The sequence below is a fragment of the Phragmites australis genome, chromosome 7 (assembly GCF_958298935.1).
Source record: "Phragmites australis chromosome 7, lpPhrAust1.1, whole genome shotgun sequence".
Lineage (NCBI taxonomy): Eukaryota > Viridiplantae > Streptophyta > Magnoliopsida > Poales > Poaceae > Phragmites > Phragmites australis.
Window position 1 is genome coordinate 32,373,716 of NC_084927.1, and position 21,626 is coordinate 32,395,341.

The 21,626-nt window shown below is 46.2% G+C and overlaps 2 protein-coding genes and 1 pseudogene across 4 annotated transcripts; 2 read left to right on the forward strand and 1 right to left on the reverse strand.

Annotated features, from left to right (window-relative positions):
• Positions 1-3,363: 3,363 nt before the first annotated feature.
• Positions 3,364-8,910, forward strand: LOC133924807 (copper chaperone for superoxide dismutase, chloroplastic). 3 transcript variants are annotated; one of them, XM_062370519.1, is made up of 6 exons: positions 3,364-3,838; positions 3,936-3,959; positions 6,015-6,087; positions 6,194-6,328; positions 6,810-7,030; positions 8,522-8,910. In XM_062370519.1, exons 1-6 carry the CDS (start codon positions 3,380-3,382, stop codon positions 8,756-8,758), a joined length of 1,149 nt encoding a protein of 382 aa, XP_062226503.1. In that variant the 5' UTR covers positions 3,364-3,379; the 3' UTR covers positions 8,759-8,910. The 3 variants fall into 3 exon arrangements, with proteins under 3 accessions (XP_062226503.1, XP_062226504.1, XP_062226506.1); XM_062370520.1 differs by having other exon boundaries at positions 3,774-3,838; positions 6,019-6,087; XM_062370522.1 differs by lacking the exons at positions 3,364-3,838; positions 3,936-3,959 and having other exon boundaries at positions 6,009-6,087; positions 6,177-6,328.
• On the reverse strand, positions 8,866-11,721 carry LOC133924805 (subtilisin-like protease SBT1.3). Its single transcript, XM_062370517.1, has one exon. The coding sequence runs from the start codon at positions 11,426-11,428 to the stop codon at positions 9,104-9,106; it is 2,325 nt and encodes a 774-aa protein (XP_062226501.1). The 5' UTR covers positions 11,429-11,721; the 3' UTR covers positions 8,866-9,103.
• A 6,344-nt stretch (positions 11,722-18,065) lies between these two features.
• Positions 18,066-20,414, forward strand: LOC133924803 (cytochrome P450 704C1-like; annotated as a pseudogene).
• Positions 20,415-21,626: the final 1,212 nt, after the last annotated feature.

Consider the following 21,626-nt stretch of genomic DNA (forward strand, 5'->3'; position numbering starts at 1 on the left):
TTTGCTTACATGTCAAGCCACCTCATCTTGCAGTGCCTAGTCAGCATGCCCAGTCAGCTTTTGTTTTTCTTTTTTATTTGTTTTAATTGTTTTGTTGACATCATAAATAGTAAATATTGCGCAGTAAATAGTTTTTCAGTAGAAAAATAATTCTAAATAATAATACTAATTAGTAAATCAAATTTTCAAAATATTTAACAATGTTATATAGTTTTATTTAATTCTGTTTAATAGTGTTATATAGTTTTATAATTCAAATAAATGCTAGAAAATTTTAGAAAAAAATCCTAAAAAATCATAGATGGTTTTTTTAAAATCATAGATGGCTTTGAAAAGTTCTAGAAAATTCCTAGAAACATAATTTCATTTATAGTTAATCTTTTTAGTCATGTTTTAATCTTTAGAAAATCATAACTTGTCAACCGTAGCTCTATTTTGACCTATTTTTCATCGCATTGTCCAGACTAGCGTGATATAGTATGCAATGGTATTTGATGTGTGATATTTTATTCTTTTTGGATCTTGGTGTTTATGTGTTGTTATTTTTCCGTGTATGTTGCGAGTAGACGTCAACATTCATAAAGAGCTAAAAGGTCTCCAGGATCAAGATTTTGAAGACCCAACTGAGTTCGGTGAAGATAAGTTATGTTCTTAATCATTTTATCCTAGGTTCACAAATATTTTATTTTATAAACATGTGTGTTAGTAATTTATTGAGAATCCCAAGAGTTAGATTTTAACCTAGTTTTTCCCTTAACATACTTATCGCCACAATATGGTTTTGGGTCTGCCCATGGCCACGATGACAAGGAGGCAACAACATCCTTGCCAGAGAAGAGGAAGATAAAGAGGAGAAGATGTGGCACGTAGACGCCACTCCAACAAAGGGCAAAATAGACTTTGTACACCCTTTCTCTCTCCTCCTTCACTCGGTTATTATATTATAATGTCTCTAGTGTACTATGCAAACAGCCACGATTTTTCGATGCCCATCGTTCAATTACAAGTTTAATATGAAATAGCCAATACCACTAAAGTTTAGTGTGTTGTAGCAATTTTTGTCCACAAATAAATGCAAGATCTCTTACCCATATCATCTTACTATTACTCTGCTTAAGAGCAATCTCATCCGCTTAGGCATCTCTCCGTACTTCATCATAGTTAGTTTCTTAGATATTAATTAGGTGTATAGCTAAGCCAAAAGTTGATGCAGCAAGCAATTTAAAGATGAGAGAGAGAAAACTTAGGTGGTGTTTGGTTCAGAAATTGTAAAGCAAACGCAAGCATAATTAGAAAACACTGGTATCGTAAACAAAATAACCAAAGAATGATATTGTTTGGTTCCCATGGTGTAATGGAAATGGAAATGTAAAGTTGAACAGCAACACTGCTCGATGACTTCCTCTGCCTCGCCGACGCATGCAACAGCTTACGTAGGCCGCTGGTTGCTCTAGCCAGGCTCTAGGTCCAGGCCCGCGTAGGGCTGCAGTGGGAGGATATGACCATGTCGGCGTTCATGACCTACCGCTTCTTCTTCAACACCGGCGACTAGATATGGCGAGGTTGTTGGGGCCAGATCGGTGGGGCATGAACCAAGAGAGAAAGAGAGGGGATGAGAGAAAAGGAGAGGATGGGGTATGAGCCAAATCGCGCAACGATGCATGAGGACAGTAGATCAAGAATCAGTGGTTGCGCGGGAGAGCAATCGAGCAAGTCTGGATGTGGCATCGCCTCATCCCACTCATCTACAAGGTCATCAAGGATCAGCGCGGTGAAGGCGACCATGCTACCACCACGGCAAGCCCCTCCCCATCGTGGTGCCCGTGGACCTCGATGACCCGGAGCAGAGGCAGTTGTGGCTATAGCAGGAGGGGTCGTCGTAGCTGCACCGACGAAATTGGTCGCTAGAGGAGCTGGCGGGCACCTAAGAAATAAGCCATTGGGAGTGGCCTTAAGAGAACAATTATTGATTGTGATATATTTTTCAAGGGCTACACAGGTAATTTGACATAAGAAGGGTTTCAAGAATCTGGGCCGCTTAAGCGTGTCCTTACGGTGGCTAGTGAGTCGAAAGGGATCACAATCCAATCCTCGAGTGGGCCTAATGGATAATATGGGCCGTGTGACACGATTGTTTGGTTCACGAGGGGCCAAGGGTGGGTCTTGGTAGCTTTCAACTGTTGAAGCATGTGAACAACAAATAAACCCATGTTGCCCGATCAAAGGGCGACACGGAAAAATTCGTCTTTTGATTAGGTAATTTAAAAAACTAGAAAAAATATCGCATTCCTTTGCCAAGATATTATTTAGGTTGAATTTTTTTTTGGAGAACTTGAAGGTAGCATACTCTACACCAATAACCATTTTCAGTATTTTTTGACTATTTGGACAATGTTTTGAAGGTTAAGAACAAATGAACGCAGTATTCTTTGTGATTTTTTGCAAATGTCGTCTAACAAATAGGCTTTTTTTTTCTTCAAAAAACGGCCAATGTTCGGGTGATTAGACCTTGTCGCTAGTTGTTTGGGTGGCTAAGATCTATTTCTGCAAACAATGCCTAATTTTGTGATATTAAAAAAAAGAAAATATATTTCAAAGATAAATTCTGCGAGCAACGCAGATTGATGGCCTAATTTTAGGGTCCATCATTATGCGACCACATGGGACCTAAAGGCGTAATGGAAAATAATTTTGTATTTATATATTTTTATTTTTTAAGTATTTGTAAAAATAGACGGTCGTTTGAAAAAAATACAGCAATAGATTACCGTCATCTATTCATCGGGTGAGAGCGAGGTTTCACCCCATTAACGAGCGATACCTTATCGGCCCCGCCTGCCAGGTAATAAAAAACTGATGGCTATCATATGTCACCTGTCCAGTGGGTGAGACCTACTCTCGCCCACTGAACGAGTAAGATCTTGTATCGGTGGGTCCACCCAAAAGGTGTCGCTGACAGTTCAGGCGACACTTTTTGGTATATAATTGTCATCCAGAGTTAAATAAAAAATACACAATACACAAGCACAATCACTATATGACAATTTATATACCAAAAGGTATCACCTAAACATTGGGCAACACTTTATTATAGATTCACCGATGTAAGATCTCGTCCGCTGAACAAACGACACGTGATAGTCACCAATTTTTTATTACCTAACAAACGGAGCCTACAAGGTGTCGCTTGTTTATGGGATGAGATCTTTCTCTCATCCATTGAACGAGCGACAGTAATTTATTGTTGCAATTTTTTCAAATGGTCATGTATTTTTATAAATGTTAAAAAAATATAAATAAATAAGTCCTAACGGTAAACGGGTAAAAAGAGAGGCTGCTGGGCCGTTGCTGGATTGGAGCTGAGCCCCGGTCCTTCTGGATGCCGCTCGAGAGAACAACCGCAGCCCGGGCACCTGCGGTTCTGAATCCTGAAACGAAATCTAGAAGCAGCAGCCGAGTTCGTGTTCAGAGATCAGAACCTGCAACAGCACTGGTTGTCAATACCAACCAACCACAATTGCCATTTGCCATCCAACCCACCGCCGCGCGGACCAGAGAAAACCACAAGAGGCTACAAAAGCTAGGGGCGCAACGCAAAATGGTGGGCTTCCTCGGGGCCTCCGCCGCCGCCTCCGCTGTGCCCGCAGCAGCCTACGCCCTCTCCTCCTCCTCCTCCTCTCCCACCACCTCCAAGCTCCAATTCCCCCTGCCCGCTTCCTTCCCTTCCGCCTTGACCTCCTCATCCTCCTCCACCTCTGCGCGCGCGCCAAACGCCGTCACTCCGATGGCCGCCGCCGCCGCTGCCGCTGCCACGGCCGATCCCTCGGCCCCCGATAAGGTTTGGTCGCTTCCTCGCGTCGTTGCCTGTATGTGCTCGCCTCGCATGAGATATGCAGCTTTTCTGATCTTGTGTGTGGTGTTTTGGTGTGTTGCAGGACACTGCGCTTCCGGAACTCACGGTAGGTGCTTTTAGCTCGACGATAGCCTTTTTTGTTTTCGTTTTGGTCTGGCCCCGATGCCACCATGGTGGGGAGATGATTGCAAGAATCTTAATTTAGTTTCCAGGAATTAGATACTGGATTGAACTGGTAATTGAGAAGTGGACAATTGAATTACAGAAATTGTCAAGTTAGGTTTAAATAGCTGGCCACTTGTTTTTTTTTTTTTTTTTTTGGCTAACAGTGATATGCCCGATTAGCTGATTGATGTGGGTGGCTTTGTTAGATGAGTGGATTGTTTGCTGTAATTGGTGTGTATTGTATTTCATAGAGCTGGTAAGCCATATAGTGGGCGTTAGCACCGTTAAAATATCTAAATTAGGTAGTTTGGAGATGAGTGGCGTCAGTAATTTTTTATGCACTTGCATATGTTGTGCTAAAAGGTCATGGTTGTCTTCATGCGCATCAATAGCTTTGATGTATTAAGGGAATCAGCAGGAGTATTATGTGTACCTTCTGTTTCATTGCTCCCCTGTTGCTAAAAGATACCTGCAAAGGCTTATAAACCGTTGATATGGGAGGAATGGGATGAGAGCTCAGTTGAGCCATTCTCACACCGACCATCTGATAACTGTTTACTTAACTTTACATGTTGTATATAGAAGGGAGAAAATAAATCTGAGTATGAAGGTCAGATGGTCGGCAGCATAGTATGATTCTGGCCTTCAAATTATCCAAACGCTCATATGTTTCTCGAACACGTGATAATCTTTTCTTTCGGTACAAGGTATCAGTTCTAGATAATGTGCACATGTGGTGTCTTCCTATTGGTTCGCGAAGGGGTACAGGCCGGATCTAATCTCAACCACACGTGAGATCCAACGATGGATGAAGGGGCTACTTGGGCTCCGGCTCTCAGGCGACGGCAACGGCAGAGGGTCGTCGGAGATGGCGAAAACGGCGTTGCAGCGATCGTGGAACTCCGGCGAGCGGCAGAAGATGATCCTTGGGTGTTGGGGAGTCCGTTTGACGGGTGCTTCGGTGTTAGAGGGCGGTGGAGTGGCTTGGCGACGGCGAGCTTCACGGCATGGCTTCAGCGGCGGCTAAAGCTTTGTGCGGTAGCCAGACTTCAACGGGAAGTGGTGGGAGACGATGAGGTGTGGGCGGGGAACGTGGGCATGAGCTCAGATGGCGTCGGTATTGCACGGAGAGGCTCGGTGACAGTGGGGGTGCTCGGTGGAGGTCCGACGACAGTGCGAGGGCTCTCGGGTGGCTCAAACTCGACAAGAAATGGGGGCTTGGGTGCGGTGGAGCGAAAGGAAGCTCGGTCGGGGGTTAGGGCAAGGTTTATAGCCACAGGGGAGGCGGTTGCGGAGACCGGGGTCATGGCAGCGGTTTCTGCGAAGTGAGGGTAGAGGGGAGCAGGAGGTTAGGGATGACGGCGGGCCCACACATCAGAGAGAGAACGGAGAAAGGGGAAGAAACGGGCGTCACAGATTGTTTGACTAAGGTGCTCTGTCATATTCGTAAAGAGCAATGCCTTCAGCACATATGACTTGTAGTTTCTTCCTCGTGTGCTAAGTTCTATTGTGCAAGAGAAGTCTAGCTAAAATACTAGATTAAATAATTTAGAAACTAGGTTGTGTAGTTCCAAAACCTACCACAAACTGTGGTTGTTTCATCCTGAAAAGAATGATATGGTCAAGGTGGATTGGGAATTTGATATGCTCCTGACGTGTAGATGCTAGATGGAACTCCACGAGTCCCTTTAGAGTTGATTTTGGTATTGTATTCAATAATTCCAAGTTCTTATGTTCTGTAGATTTAACTTGAATGCAGTCTAGAAAGGCGAGGCTGCAATAGGTGCATTTTGCTTCTTTAAGTTCCATAAATCAGGCGATCTGTAGCCTTTCTGTCTCAACAAATTATTTTGGCTCATGTTTCCTTGCACATTATCTTAAAAAGAAAATCAAGCAGGAGGTCACTTCATGATTCATTTTTCATTTTCTTGAGATATTGTTTGATTTCTCAATGCAAAGGGTTATTTAATAATCTAGTGCCTTATATGGTCTGAAGACAGAATTCATGGTGGACATGAAATGTGAGGGCTGTGTAACAGCAGTGAAAAACAAGCTTCAAACTCTTGAAGGTACACGGGGCCATATTATTTAGTTCTCTACTGATTGAATGATATTTGAGCTGCTATATCCTTCAATCATTTCTTTTTGGTTTATGAAGGCTGCCTATTGCTACAGGAATAAAAAACATCGAAGTGGACTTGAGTAACCAGGTTGTTAGAGTTCTTGGGTCTCTCCCACTGAAGACAATGTTAGATGCTCTGCATCAAACAGGCCGAGATGCACGTCTGATTGGGCAAGGGAACCCAAATGGTTTGTGTTGATTTATATATTTTTCAGCATGTTTTTCATGTAAATTCTTTTAGATTAGCCTGAGTATTTGCTGCTGTTGTGATTTAATCGTGTGATACTGTATTTTAATGTTTCCTTGTGGGCAGTGTAGAGATCAGTAGTGGGTGAATTGTGATGTTGCTTCTTCCTATGACAAGTGTAGACATTTCTAGCATTGGGCTTTAACTGTCTCTCGTGTATAAGTCCTCTCTTTCATATTGAAAGATGTATCTGAATTATGAAGATCTTTAAAATGCTATTCTAGTCTCTAGTTATGTCTTTAAATTGCTTGTAAGCTGCACCAGGTCTTACTGAGCTCATTTAATTATTTGACGGGGCATCAGTTTTTAATTGGCACATACTGTGTAACAGTTTACAGTCTTCTCTTTGCTTGCTTATTCTATTTTGCTAGTGCGCTTCATATTTTTCTATTATGAGGACTAATTATGTGCCCCTAATGCAGATTTTTTAGTTTCCGCTGCTGTGGCTGAGTTCAAAGGGCCGGTTATATTCGGTGTTGTTCGTCTGGCTCAAGTTAACATGGGGTTGGCTAGAGTTGAAGCCACCTTTAGTGGTCTATCACCTGGTAAATATGGATGGTCAATTAATGAGTTTGGGGATTTGACAAGAGGTGCGGAAAGTACTGGCAAAGCATATAATCCACCAGAATATTTATCCAATAAGGTAATATTCCAACACTTTTAAATCATCAGAACACAGCCACAAATGATTTACATATATGATAACATGTTGATAATTGGGAGGCTTAGGGATTCTCTTCTTTTATTTCGAATTCTTTAGAATGAGATAACTAACCTGCAGAGTCATATCATCATTTATGACTGTATAATACTACAATTTCGAAGGCACATGTCTTCAGAGCAGACGGTTTATCTCGTGGACTTCTTTGCACACCAGCATTGCATGCTCTTTCAGAGTCGTATCCCATGCAGTTCATAGGTGTTCACAGCTTGTATAGTGACCTGCTACTGTATGCTTATATAGTTTTATCTCACACAAAATCGATTATTTCTGTTTCCGTTAGTCCCTGGTGGAACTACTATAGACATCGCTACAAAAGCCAAATTCCACCAAATTAAATCGGTTACTTGCATATGTCATTGGGAGGCATGCATGTTATGGGCATGTATCATTCGGAAGCATGCATGTCATGAACATGAATTACGGCGTCACTGTAGCACGAGATTGGATTGGTTAGAGATAAGATTAGTTAGATTATTTGTTAGGGATCAGGCCATATTAGATTAGTTAGAGATAAAGTCTACTAGTTAGTCTTAGAGATAAGATTTGTTTGTTTAGATTGTTAGAACCGGCTCCTATACAAAGGAGGGCACAACATCCATTGTATCCTCAATCTATAGTGTAATGCATAACAATGCGTATTCTAAGCATATACTTGTGTATATGGAGACTTTTACATGCTCTCTCACACCTGTTGTATCCGTTGCTGTTCATATGTAGTCAAAATTTATACAGCAACCAACCACAGTAGTTTCGTTGGAGAAAACCAACCACAGTAGTTTATGTCTATACTAGATTTGTTATTTCTGTTTCCCCTACAGCCCCTGATGATCTAGATCTAGTGAATAGTGATTTACTGATCCACTTTAGGCAGCTACAAAGCATTCATTGTGTCTTAAATACAATGACCTTATTCACCAAACCAAATAGTTCCTGCAAATATCAACAAGACACTGGCCTGCTGGCTTGCTTTGCATATGCTGCAGCACATGTGTTGTCAGAACTCTCAAAAAATCGAGCAACTGTAGTTCACCTCACTGGTGAGCCTGGTTGGGTCGTCCTTCTTTTACTGTCTGTATTTATTACATTAGATTTGCATAGCATAAATTTCACTGTTCGGAGGAAAGATGAGGATTGACTTCAAACCGAAGGTTTTGTATGTTTTTTTAGAGGTTCCAAGGAATCATGCTGTATTTGGTTGTGTCAGTCTTTCCAAATGGTCTTGAGAAATAACATGGTTAGTAACTAAAGGAACGTGATATTGTAGTATTCAACCCCGATCTTAGCTGGATATTCAAGTTACTGCTGTTTTTAGTAATGGCAGTTGGTAGCATCACGTATTCGATTATGCGCTAGCCTCTAATCCTTTCAAATCAAATTGGAACCTCTGATATTTTTGCTTTTCTGAAACAGCCTATTGGTGACCTGGGAACACTAGAAGCTGGAGAGAATGGGGAAGCCCATTTCTCAGGATCAAAAGAAAAATTGAAAGTTGTTGACTTGATTGGCCGCTCTATCGCTCTGTATGCAGCCGAGGACAGATCAGACCCTGGCATTGCAGCAGCCGTGATTGCAAGAAGTGCCGGGGTTGGAGAGAACTACAAGAAGCTTTGTTCCTGTGATGGTGTCACCATCTGGGAATCAAGCTAAACTCGCTGCTACTAGCAAGTTTTCTGTACTAATATTTGCTTCCATATGTTGTACACACATCAATGTAGAGACAATTCGACTTGCAACTGAACATTTGGAATAAAATATGAATACAATGAGGAATAAAGCCTGTTCTGATTTGGAGATTGACAGCATTTTGCGTCGGTAAGTGCAACTCCTGTGCTGCTGCTGTTACACAACCTATTACTAAAAACATATGGAAGCAAATATTAGTACAGAAAACTTGCTAGTAGCAGCGAGTTTAGGAAACTCTGGCTTGATTACCCAGGACGCAGATGTTTCTGCTCCAATTCTTGGCTAATGCAAATTAGGAAAAAGAAATTCTCACACTGGTGGCAGCCATGTGAGGATGACGGGGCTCCGGACTATGTGAACACCGTCGCTCCAGGACAATGCTCCGAACTCCGGCGTCTTCTGGGCAGCCTTGGTTCTGATGGTGATCTTGTAGGTTAGCTTCTGCTTTGAGCTTGTGAAGTGCAGGGTATTCGGTTCGAAGACGATGTCTGCGCCTCTGAACCGTGTAACCTTGACATGGTATGTCGAAGAGGGAGGACCAACGTTTGTCACAGTACGGTGCAGCGTCAGCGCTGAAGACGGCCGCTCAAAGACTGCGGAGATGGCCGGATAGTTCAAGTTGCCAGCCGAACCGAAGGTGTGCTTGCATGTCCTGTTCGAGTTCTTGGTGAAGGCCTTGAGCTGCATCGGCGTCAGATTCTGCGTGCAGAGGAACTCCAGGTAGTCGTCTTGGCCGATGTCGTAGACCAGGCCGGGGTTGAGAGCTCGCAGTGGGTGTATGTGCCCAGCTCCGTGCTCGAACGGCGTGGACGCCTTGCCGGTGGCCGCGTCCTTCAGCGGCCGGTACGTGTTGTCGTGGATGTACGCCGTGGTCATCAGCGCGGACTTGATCTGTGCGGGGCTCCAGTCCGGGTGGCTGGCCTTGATCAGCGCAGCCACGCCGGCGACGTGTGGGCACGACATGGACGTCCCCGACAGGATGTTGAACCCGACGCGGCGGTGGTCGCTGGACAAGCTCGACGGGCTGGCATCGCCGCTCCACGCCGCCAAGATGTTCACGCCGGGTGCGATGACATCTGGCTTGAGGATCTCCAGGGTCAGGGAGTTGGGTCCCCGGGACGAGAACGCGGCGACCACCGGCGATGGGCGGATCCCGAGCTTGGTTCCAGCGAAGCTGAGCGTCGCGGTTGGTTTTGGGGCGGTTTTGCTGTACTTCTTGGCGGCAATACCTTCAGACTCCCCAATGGCCACTGCAGGCAGGAGGTGGCTGTCGGCGACAAGCTCCTCGCCGTTTGCTGGCGTGTTGGCGAGTATCATGCCGATGCCACCGGCGTTCTTGACAACCTGACCCTTTTGCACCCGAGGACTAATGCCACGGTCGCAAATCACTACCTTTCCAGCGACTTCATGGTGCTGTAGTGTCCCCTCCAGGCACAGAGACCTGGGGTCCGGGATGCTCGAGTTGCCGCCCATGTAGACCAACGGATACTGCTGCTGAGATGAAAGATTTTGCCGGCCTTTGTAGAGCGAAACGCCGGTGATGTTTGCGCCATTGCCGAGCGTCACCGTGGCCGGGAAGTCTCGGTCCATGGTGCTCGCGCCCACCGTGGTTATCCACGGCGACAGGTTGGTGAGGCTTACCGGGTCTGGGCCGGCGTTGCCGGCCGAGCAGGCGACGAACACGCCCATCTGCATGGCACCGAACGACGCGATGGACAAGCTGTCGCGGTAGTAGGAGGAGGCGCCACCGCCGAGGGAGATGGAGAGCACGTCGACGCCATCCGACACGGCGCGGTCGACGGCCGCCAGGATGTCGGAGCTGAAGCAGCCGCCGGCCCAGCACACCTTGTACGCGGCGACGCGGGCGCGGGGCGCCATGCCACGGGCGACGCCGCTGGCGTAGCCGAACAGGTTGGCGTCCTGCACGGGCGCGCCCGCAGCGGTGGCCGCGGTGTGCGTGCCGTGCCCGTCCTGGTCCCGCGGGGACTTGAACTCGGTCGTCTCGTTGATGGGCCCCGACGTGGCCTCGTAGCCGTTGTAGAAGATGCGCGCGCCGATGATCTTGCGGTTGCAGTTGGCGATGGTGAAACCGCGCCCGGTCTGGCACAGGCCTTTCCACTTGGCCGGCACGGGGCCGAGGCCCTTGTCGCTGAAGCTGGGGCTCTCGGGCCATATGCCGGTGTCGAGCACGCCGACGACGACGTCGTGGTTGGCGAGGCCGGCGGACCATATGGTGTTGCTGATCTCCGGGCTAATGCCCAGGAAGTCGGGGCTCCTGGTAGTGTGCAGGTGCAGGACCGTCTCCGGGAGCACGGTCACCACGCCGTCCGCTTCGGCCATCCGCTCGGCTTCGTCCTCGTCGAGCCGAGCCGCGAAGCCATGGAAGGCCGTCTCGTAGTTGTAGACGATCCTCGCGTAAGGGTCATCCGCTTCCTGCAGCTGGGAGGAACTCACGGATTTCACAGTGGATGCGTACCATTCGGGGTGGTAATCGAACGAGGTCGGCATCTCAGACGCGGCCATCTGAACGATGTAAGTCTTGGGAGCTGGCGCGCAAGCAGAGAGGCTTGCATGGACAAGTACGAGAGCTAAGCACAGCGACAGAGCCTTCCATCTTGTGCTGCTCAAATCCATGGAGAAGTGCCCAGATTGAGACGGACGCGAAGAAAATTTTAGGAGAGCGAGGCTGGATTTGAGAAGAGTGTAGGGTGGAGAAGTCTGCTGCTTATGTATCCTCTAGCTTAGCAGTCTAGCACTCTAGCTTGCATGACTCGAGTGAGCTGTGCAACTGTGCTGAGTCCTTGTGGACCAGTGGAATGGAGAGTGAAGCTGGGGTGGTTGCTGGAAAAATCGTGCCTCGCCGAGGTGAATTCGTTCGAGTGTGCGGTGGGGTTTGTAAATTGCGATAGCTGTTGTTAGGTGTGCAGCATGCTCAGATTAGGGATGGCAACGGCCAGTTCCCGCCTGCCTCGGAATGTTTCTCTATCTCCGTCGCTATTTAATTATTGAGAAAAGTTTTCTTTCATTTTTTATTTTTATAGAAAATTTTATGAGTATCAGACCGTAACGAGAATATAAAATTAAATCATATTTAATTATTTTTATATATTAATAATATGTTCGTAGTATAAATAAGTAATTTATTGATGCATACGAGGGTAGTTAATACAAGATGAGTTAAATATCGTAAGTTAGATTAAAAAATATAAGAGTAATTTATTATTTCTATTATGTAATGTAATGTTTATATATTTAAATACTAGAAAAAATATGTATATATGTGACATCGGAATTATAGTGAGAAGCGGGAACAAAAAGCGTCTTCATACCTCCGTCCTCATATAAATTTTTGATGATAAAATTTTTCCATACATATCGTTAATAGGAGAATTCCTCACTGAGTTACTGGGGAACAGAACCCCATTACCATGCTACTCATGACATTCTGCCATTACTTCTTGGAGATATTTTAAGTGGGCCATTGACCCTTGTGCTCTTCATCTTCTACCTGCAAGGTAGGTTCATCAAGGAAAAAATATTAAAGCTGCGGATCCCATTATAATTCCTACCAGCACCAGCCGAACGGCACATCAGCATACGGTGCCTACGGGGTAAAACGCATTGATTTTCGGCACCGTAGACAGTCGCTCGGGTTCGTGGAAGCAGGGGCAGACCGACCAATAGGGTGAGGTAGGGTGGCCGCCCTACCTTTCTGACGACGAGATCTTAACGTTGATTTCTCTGTACCGTGTATTTCACCCCAACGACGTTGATTCATGACGGAGCAGGCAACTCCACCCTACCTATAATTTTGGACTGGGTCTGCCTCTGCGTGGAAGCAATTCATGTGCCAGTGCATCACAGTGCTGGTGTTCGCGGCAATGGCGCAGAGAAATTGTCTGCGACGGTGATATCAGCTAATCAAAAGAGCGGTGCTGATGGCTGCGAGTACGTTTTGGATGGAACATGAATGGATTGTACGACGAATACGGCAATCTGGAAAGAGTGAAGCTGCTGCTGCTTGCAGAGAAATGCCTGCCCTCTTAAGCTTCCAAGAAGACAAGCCGTGGCCTCAGTCGGGGGGGCATCAAAGTTGAATGGAAATGTCGGATTAGCACCTGATTGAACGATACGAGCGAATAAAGATATTTCCTAAGACAGTTGAAGAATCACATGAACAAGAGGGACGTAACATTACAGACGATTGCATACGTACTTGATCAGGTCATCCTGAGTATGTTCCTGTTTCTGTGACAGCATAGAGGAAGGGCGATGTAACACTCTGATCTTGCCAAGGCCTTTATCAATCATCTGCAGGCCTCTAACTCCATGATTTAATATACAGGCTATTGCAGGTCAGCCATTCCTTTCCTGTTCTTTTGAGCCCACGGAACCTGAAGACAGTCAATACTATTGCTTGGTCAGTAAGAAAATAAGATGTGCGATTTTTATATCCCTTGAGCAAATCACGGACGCAGGCAGGCAGGCAGGCAGGCAGGCAGCGCTGCCCCCCAGACGACGTCACCGGGACACCCGCTGGATACGAGAAAGCATCCGAAGCACCGTTCACCGTACGGCGGGGCATTTGATTTTTTATCATTTTTATTCGGTAGAGTAGCCATTTTATTATTAAAATTGCTGTTATAAATTTTAAAAATCTATTTATCATTTTTAATAAGAAATTAAGAATATAATAGAATGATAAAAAAATTAAATATTAAATCGTCCGGGCAAGGACGTCAAGTAAGCCGAAGGGGCTGATACGCGGCGGGCGCACGGCGCCTCTCGTGGTTTCGGCCATGTACGCGTCGCCTCTGTGACCCTGTGCTCTTGACGTGATGGTCTCGTCTCCAGCTCAGGGGGCACGTGATGTTGTCTTGCGTTGGAGGGGTACACTGCTGGTACCGCCACCATGACCTAGCCCGGGGGAAACGCCAGAACAAATGTCCTGATCAACGGGAATGCCGACTGCCCAATAGTAGTATAGCACTATTCAATTCTTTGGATGCGCTGCTGTCCTGTCACTTTCAGGAATGATAGGGACGGGAGGAACAACGGAGTTACTGCTACTGCAAGTGACCGTTAGGCCATACGAGTTACAGCGTCCCATCGAGTTTTTTTCCTTTTTAGGTTACAAAGCACAGGCTAAGTGGCTAGGCAGGCTAGCTAGCCGTGCGTACCCGCAAGTCTTAAAACGCGACTCGCACCCGGACGGATCGGGGCGTGCCACTCGCACCCAACCACCCAGCTGCAAGCTCGGGCGCGCGTCCCATCGAGTTACCGCGGCTGCGAGGATCGATCGGAGCCAGCACAAGGGCTTCAGTTGCTTCCAACGTAGGGTTGTGAGCATGGATGGATTTACGACATGTAACGTGAACTGTACTCGAATCAACCTCAATTAACTTAAAACTGTGCCCAAAGTTACACGAGATTCAACGTCTGTCCCCTTGTCTCTCGATTCCCATTGTCAAGGCGCTATTAATGGGTGCCATGCCCACACGCACAACGTCAGAAAGATGACATCACATCACTGAATACGCTTCCACCCTTGGTATGCTGGCGGACATGCATGCAAGGGCCGCCTGTGCGCATCTGTTGTAGCCTCCGCTCGCGCGCGCTGAGTCTGACACGGCACGCTCGCTAAATCCAGTACTCAAATCCCCCGGCTTCGATGTCCCACGCCACCGGATGACCGCACACTCTTGAATGCAATCGGCTCGCTTGATGGCGCTGCACAGCCACAGTGCAGCTGCGGTGTGCGGCAGAGTCGGGGAGGGGAGCCTCCCATGTGCACGACGCTGCACACCTGCAGTGACTGAAAATGACGAGCAGGATCCATACGAAAACCGCCAATACAGTAAGGTTTAATAACCACTATGGTGATAAATCCTAAAGATAATACAGAAGGATTTATAACCCCCATTAATAATTAAATACTTACTAGAAATACGGTATATCCTAAATATAAATCATCTTAGTACGTATGTGACTCATTGAATTTAGTAGGTTTTATAACCGGCATGAGATAAATAAGACATGTATTAATATTTCACGTAATTTATCGTATTTCAGACGAAAATCATTCTCAGATTAAGAATGAGTCTTTTAGATATTTAAAAGTAATACAATCCAAAATATTACACTAAAAAAAATTCGAGTACGACACACCTCCCCGTTTCAACTATATAAGGAATGGAGCAAGAACAAAGGGGAAATAAGAAGATAAAGAGAAATGAGACTAGAAGTTAGAAGCCGAGCAAGGAATATGAAGCAAACTTATCAAATAGAAGCATAAATAATCTAGTAAGATCCACAACATATTTGATCTATAATTAGATTTATCTAATAAGAACTTTAAAATTTAAAACATGAGAGAACTCGTCAAGAACTTAAGGTTAGATATTAACGTATCTCTTGTAATTATCTTCTTCTCAGATTAATCAAGTAGACATAAAAGTAGACTATTATCTAAAAAAGACATACCTTTTATAAGATCCCGTATATTTTTATACACATAAATTGATGAGCATGTATTCCTAATTTAAATATTTTTTATATAATCGACTTGACTCATAGTCGACACAAGGATCTCTTGGTCCACTTGTCCTGGCATTCTTGTTTAGGTGACATAGGATAGTAGTGACCGTTAGCAAAATGGCAACAGACCGGCATCAATTACTTCTGTAGCATCGATAGGAAAGAGGGGGCCATGCAGATTTGGCCCAATGAGCAATGCGGCCGCTTTAATAGCAAAGTTTGATGCACAGTTTCGGCCCATCTGGCTTCCAGTGGACTCCTCCAATTAACTTAGGAACTTCGGATCCACGGCCCATGGATTTCTCTCCTTCCTTCTCCCTTCTCCCTCCCCCCTGTTTCCCTGTACCAATTTTCTTTTTCTTTTGAGAATTGTTTTTTAAAGTTGATGAAGGATTACAGTCACCATATATGCACCGAGTAAGAAAATCTGGTATCGATCCATCTACAACGTTGAAGACTGGATGATCATTGGCAAGCGCATGCATGTGCTCCCATTCTGGCTTCTCTCACTCTCAGCAGTCGAACGACGACAATTCTAAGCTCGTCCAAGGCCAAAACGGAACTTGGCACTTCCGCAAGAACCGTCCAATTTGATGACCGGTGCAGCTGACATTTGATCCATATCCTGATTGTCGGCTTCGACGACCACATGCAGTAGCACTACATGCTTGCAAAATGGTACTGAATAACTGATAGTGATGGACTCTTTTTAAGCAAGTCTGAAGGACATTGATTTCTGAAAATCCAGACGATGATTTAGCTGGAAATCTAGTTTTTCACACCTCCAGTTTTCGCTCTGTCGTGTTGTTTTCTTTCATAACACGTGCAATTGCGCCTGGACGTTGATCCGTCCAGTGTTGCAATTTGTGGTTTGGCTTATCTAAAAGCTAGGGTTCGCCTGTATTTCGGCCCAAAATGAAATGGAAAAGTGCGTATTATTTCCTGTAGAAAAGTCTCATCGCAACAGACCTCGAGGTCGTTAGATAAAAAATATCTATCATGATATTATCCTACGAATATTGGTGGAATAACTTCATTCTTTATATTTACACTAAACATGTGCTTACGGGGAACTAGCAAGTGCACAATTGTTTTATATACGTAGAATTAATTTAGGTTATAACAATTCGAAGAAACCTGACGGTGTGGATGAAGTGCGGGAGACAACATACTTTCTAAAAAAACTTGACGGTAAATGTACAGAAGATAAGTATTAAACGTCTAGGTATGAAAGAAAGACAAATAATAAAAGATTGAATGTATTTTTGGAACGTAGGAAAGTTAAATATTAAATATTTAGATATGAAAGATAAATAATATAATATTAAATATATATTTTAAAAAGAATTTAATTTTATGTAGTGATCATTTGATTAATTTGATGTACAGTAAAGATGGATCGGATCGACTTTGTATCTGAACTTACTGGCCACGTTACCGTGTGTTCATGTCATGTCAACGGTAAAGACAGTGACATGACATCTCAGTTAGAGAACCGGCGTCCTCGCTGCCCCTCCAAACCTGTTTTTTTTAATCAAAAGTAACTGTATTAAGAGCCAAGGAAAACATACATAAACATACAAGTGCCGACACCTACTAGAAAGATATAGAAGGAACAGCTGTTCCAGCCAATTCACATAGAGGTCCTAGAAAAAAGAAAATTTTAAAAAGGCCCCTAGAGACCATTGTGTATCCCGATTTTGCTGCACTGCACCGAACTACACTGCCGAAGATGACGCCGGAGTAGGAGGAAGATGGCCGATGTTCCGTAAAGACTCGAAAGAGCATCATTGCACCATAGCTTTGATAGGAGTCACAGAAGTATCCCGCCTCGGAAAGCAACGCAGAAGAAGAATAAGTCCATTCGCCATAACACCCATAGCTATCCTTCTGACCCCGAAACATTGAGCCCCCGCCTCCGCCTCACTTGGTCAAGACGATGGGCGAAGCAAAACTCATGTACAAGGGCCAGACAAATCTAAAGACGAAACTCCAGATTTACCAAACACCAACTTCATAAATTCTTCGACAACATTGGAGCAAACACCGTCGAGATGGAGAAAGGGCCAAAGTACCTTATTCTAAAGCGACAATGACGCCTCCACTGCGCTGGCACCGCCAGGACACCTAACCCTAGATACCCTAGGACCTAATCTCCGTCGACCTCCATCGCGTAGCCCGCCGCCACTGACCACCTCCCGGCTGAGCGCGTTGCGCCCCGATGCAGCCCGCCGCTAGCTGCGTCATGCCCGACACCACCTTCCACACCTTGCCACTGGCTGGAGCACACGGGCTTCGCTCGCCAAGGCTAGCCCCCTCCTCCGGTGCCAGAGAGGATGTCAGAGGCAGGGGATGGTGGAGCGGCAACAAAAACCCTGGATTGTCCCCAGATTCGCCTCTCTATTGTAGCAAGGGAAAAATATGTCACCGACTTAGGCTGTCTCCAGCAGAATCCTCAAAACCAGCCGCATCACTGCGCTGACGTATTTGCTTCTCCTTCCGCCCCGCGTACTTCTACAGCAGCAACTGCATCGAGTGCTACAAGAATACGGGTGAAAGGAGCTGGTGGCAAAGTTGCGGACAGAAGGAAAATAATATAAGGTTGAAAATATGATAACTACTGGAGATGAAAAAAATATATGATGTTATAATAGTGTTAGAGGATACTGTAATAGTGTTATAGAAGATAAAATTTTAAAATATATATTGGAGTCTTAAGTAGCAATTTGGTTCGGTTCCTCTCCAAACCTGTGATGGAAGAAATTCAGACGGCGTGGGTGGGCTCCTCACGCATCTGATCTTCCTTTGTCCTGTCCAGCAGCACCAAGCGGTCACAGAAAAACACCAAGTGCTACACACAAGCACGCACGGCTGCCGCCCGCCTCGCACTGAGACGCCCGTTCTCACGGGCGGTCATGGACTCCCCACCGAGCCAACCCGCGCTGCTCGCCCTGTCCCTCCTCCTCCTCCTCCTAGCGCTCTACCTCGCGCGGTGGCGCAGCGGCGGCGGCAAGAACCGGAACTACCCGCCCGTGGCCGGCACCATCCTGCACCTGATGCTCAAGTTCGGCCGCTTGTTGGAATACCAGACAGAGCTCTCCCACAGGTACCGCACCTTCCGCATCCTCACCCCGACCTGCAGCTACGTCTACACCGTCAAGCCCGCCAACGTGGAGTACATCCTCAAGACTAACTTTGCCAACTACGGCAAGGGGAGGCTGCTGCACGACGTGGGCGAGGACCTCCTCGGCGACGGAATCTTCAACGTGGACGGCGCCAAGTGGCGCCACCAGCGGAAGGTCGCGAGCCACGAGTTCTCCACCCGGGTGCTGCGCGACTACAGCAGCGCCGTGTTCCGCGACACGGGCGCGGAGCTCGCGGGCATCGTGGCCGCTGCGGCCAGGGCGGGGAGAGGGTGGACATGCAGGACCTGCTGATGCGGTCGACGCTGGATTCCATCTTCAAGGTCGGGTTCGGGGTCAGCCTGGGCTCGCTGTCCGGGTCCAGCGAGGAGGGCGCGGCGTTCGCCAGGGCGTTCGACGACGCCAGCGAGCAGGTGCTGTACAGGTTCTTCGACCTGTTCTGGAAGGCCAAGAGGCTCCTCAACGTCTCGTCGGAGGCGGCCATGAAGCGCACCGTCCGCACCATCAACGACTTCGTCTACGCCGTCATCGACAAGAAGATCGAGCAGGTGGGCAGAGACCAACAAGAATTCGTGAGCTCCGCGACCTCGCCATGGTGCTCGTAGCACCGTTTCAGAGTTCTGACACGTTTACATTTCTCTAGCAGGCCAAGAAAGAGGACATCTTGTCGAGGTTTCTGCTCGAGATGGAGCGAGATCCCGGCTGCTTCGACAACAAGTACCTGCGGGACATCATCCTCAACTTCGTGATCGCCGGCCGCGACACCACGGCGGGGACTCTGTCGTGGTTCCTCTATGTGCTCTGTAGGAACGAGCGCATCCAGGATAGGATAGCACGGGAGGTGCGCGCTGCCACCACGGGCGACCGCGACGTCGGCGGCCAGGAGTTCGCCGCGTGCCTGACCGAGGACGCCATCAGCAAGATGCAGTACCTGCACGCAGCGCTGACGGAGACCCTTCGGCTGTACCCCGCTGTGCCCATCGTGAGTTACCATAACCTCGTCATCTTCCTGGATGGAACCGAGCTTCCAACCGTACGTACGTAACGACTCATTAATTGGGTGATGATCCTGTTGGGGACTGATGTTGCAGGATGTGAAGTACTGCTTCTCCGACGACACGTTGCCGGACGGCTACGCGATCAAGAAAGGGGACATGGTGAACTACCAGCCGTACCCCATGGGCAGGATGAAGTTCCTGTGGGGAGCGGACGCCGAGGAGTTCCGGCCGGAGAGGTGGCTCGACGACAATGGCGTGTTCGTGCCCGAGAGCCCCTTCAAGTTCACGGCTTTCCAGGTGAATTCGGACATTCAGCCTCCATTTTTCAGATACAACTAGGACTATTTGCAGAAAATCAAATTTTATAGGACTTAATTTTATAAAAGATTTTTTTTCTTGTAATGACACGAGATTTCTTATTCTCTTATTTTTAATTTAATCATTAAATCACGAGATATATAACATAAATTAAATATCATAAGAACCTTTCTAAACACGATACTGTAGAATTTTCTTTATATTTCCACTGTCCTTAACCAACCGCAGCATGTGACGTGTTTGGCTGGCCTCTTGTTTCTTACACAGGCGGGGCCTCGCATCTGCTTGGGAAAGGAATTCGCCTACAGGCAGATGAAGATCTTCGCGGCCGTGCTTCTCTACCTCTTCAGATTTGAGATGTGGGATGGCAACGCCACCATTGGTTACCGACCTATGCTCACGCTCAAAATGGATGGGCCATTCTATGTTCGTGCGTCGCTCCGGCAATAGACTGGGCTGCGTGCCTAGTGCCAAAAGGTCAAGTGTGTGCGCATGAACGGATGCCCCATCCTCTTTCACTTGGAAAATGGGATTTGTAATTGCCGTATTTCTGTTGCTTTGTATCGTCGATGACGCGGGGGTTCAGTAGTTGTGCATATAATATTATATTGGATTGTTTTACGAGAGAGTGGCCGCAAATTGATCAACGCAAATAAAATAGTCAGGATCAATTATTGTACAATGCTAAGTGCTCGCCGCAAAGTCCAAAATATTGTTATAATTGTGCCTATCTAATGGGCCACACATTTACACACTTAAACTAAACTAGTTTTATAGGGGCATGGACTTTCTAGCCTATTAGAGCATGTATAATAGGATGCTAGAAAATAAATAGTTTTTTTTTCTTAATTGCAGTAGCACATATGTTTAGATAGAATAGAAGATGTTTACTTAAGCATAGCTACTTATATCAGTACTATTAAGATAACCAACCATATTTAAGTGTATGTAATCTTTGTTACTATTAAAAATTATAATTTTTATGTAGGTATTTAACACTTTTCTTTCTTAAGCATCTAGTCATAAATATCTGGTATTGTTCATACCCTTAGTGGTATTTAGTTTAGTCATATATTACTCATCCATATAAAAGAGATCATTACTTCCTCCATATAAGAAGATGATGGATTCTCAAGTTGTATACAAAATCATCAATAAAGTGGAGCGGTATCATACTACATCTTTTGTCTTCTATATATTGTTTCTTTAAATTCTTGTTTGATTAATGCATGGTAATAAGAATATTACAACAAATATGAGCACTTCATCCTATCCAATTAATAATCATCTTATGCTCTAGAAGATATTTATTTGGCATGACATAAGATTTCTCATTCCTCGCGGTAGTTGCTTCTAAACAAAATCACTACTACAAAAAAATGTGATCATTGATGGTTCCAAATCGACATTACTATCAGTTTTGGAACTGACAGTGCGTAAGCAGCAATGATAGTCGAGCATTATCACTGTCAGGTTCCCAACCGGTAGTGATGCATTTTTCATAGAACAAAAAAAAAAAGAAAAAAAAGCTATGGATCCAACCACGACAGGCGCCGCTGTCGTAGCCACTGCCCCACGGATTCAACCACCCCCTCACGCCGGAAGCGGTGAAGCCGAAGGCGGGGGAGCCCAAGAGGACAGCGGCTCTGGCCTCCTTTGCTCGTGGTGAAGGTGACCGACGGCTCTGGCCTCCTCTGCTCACAGTGAAGGGGATGACGGCTCCAACCTCCTCTACTCATGGTGAAGACCCGGAGACAGGTGGGGAAGGGAAAGGGACGGCCTTCTCTATGCACAGACGAGGAAGGAACATAGAGAGGGAGAGAGGGGGGGGGGGGA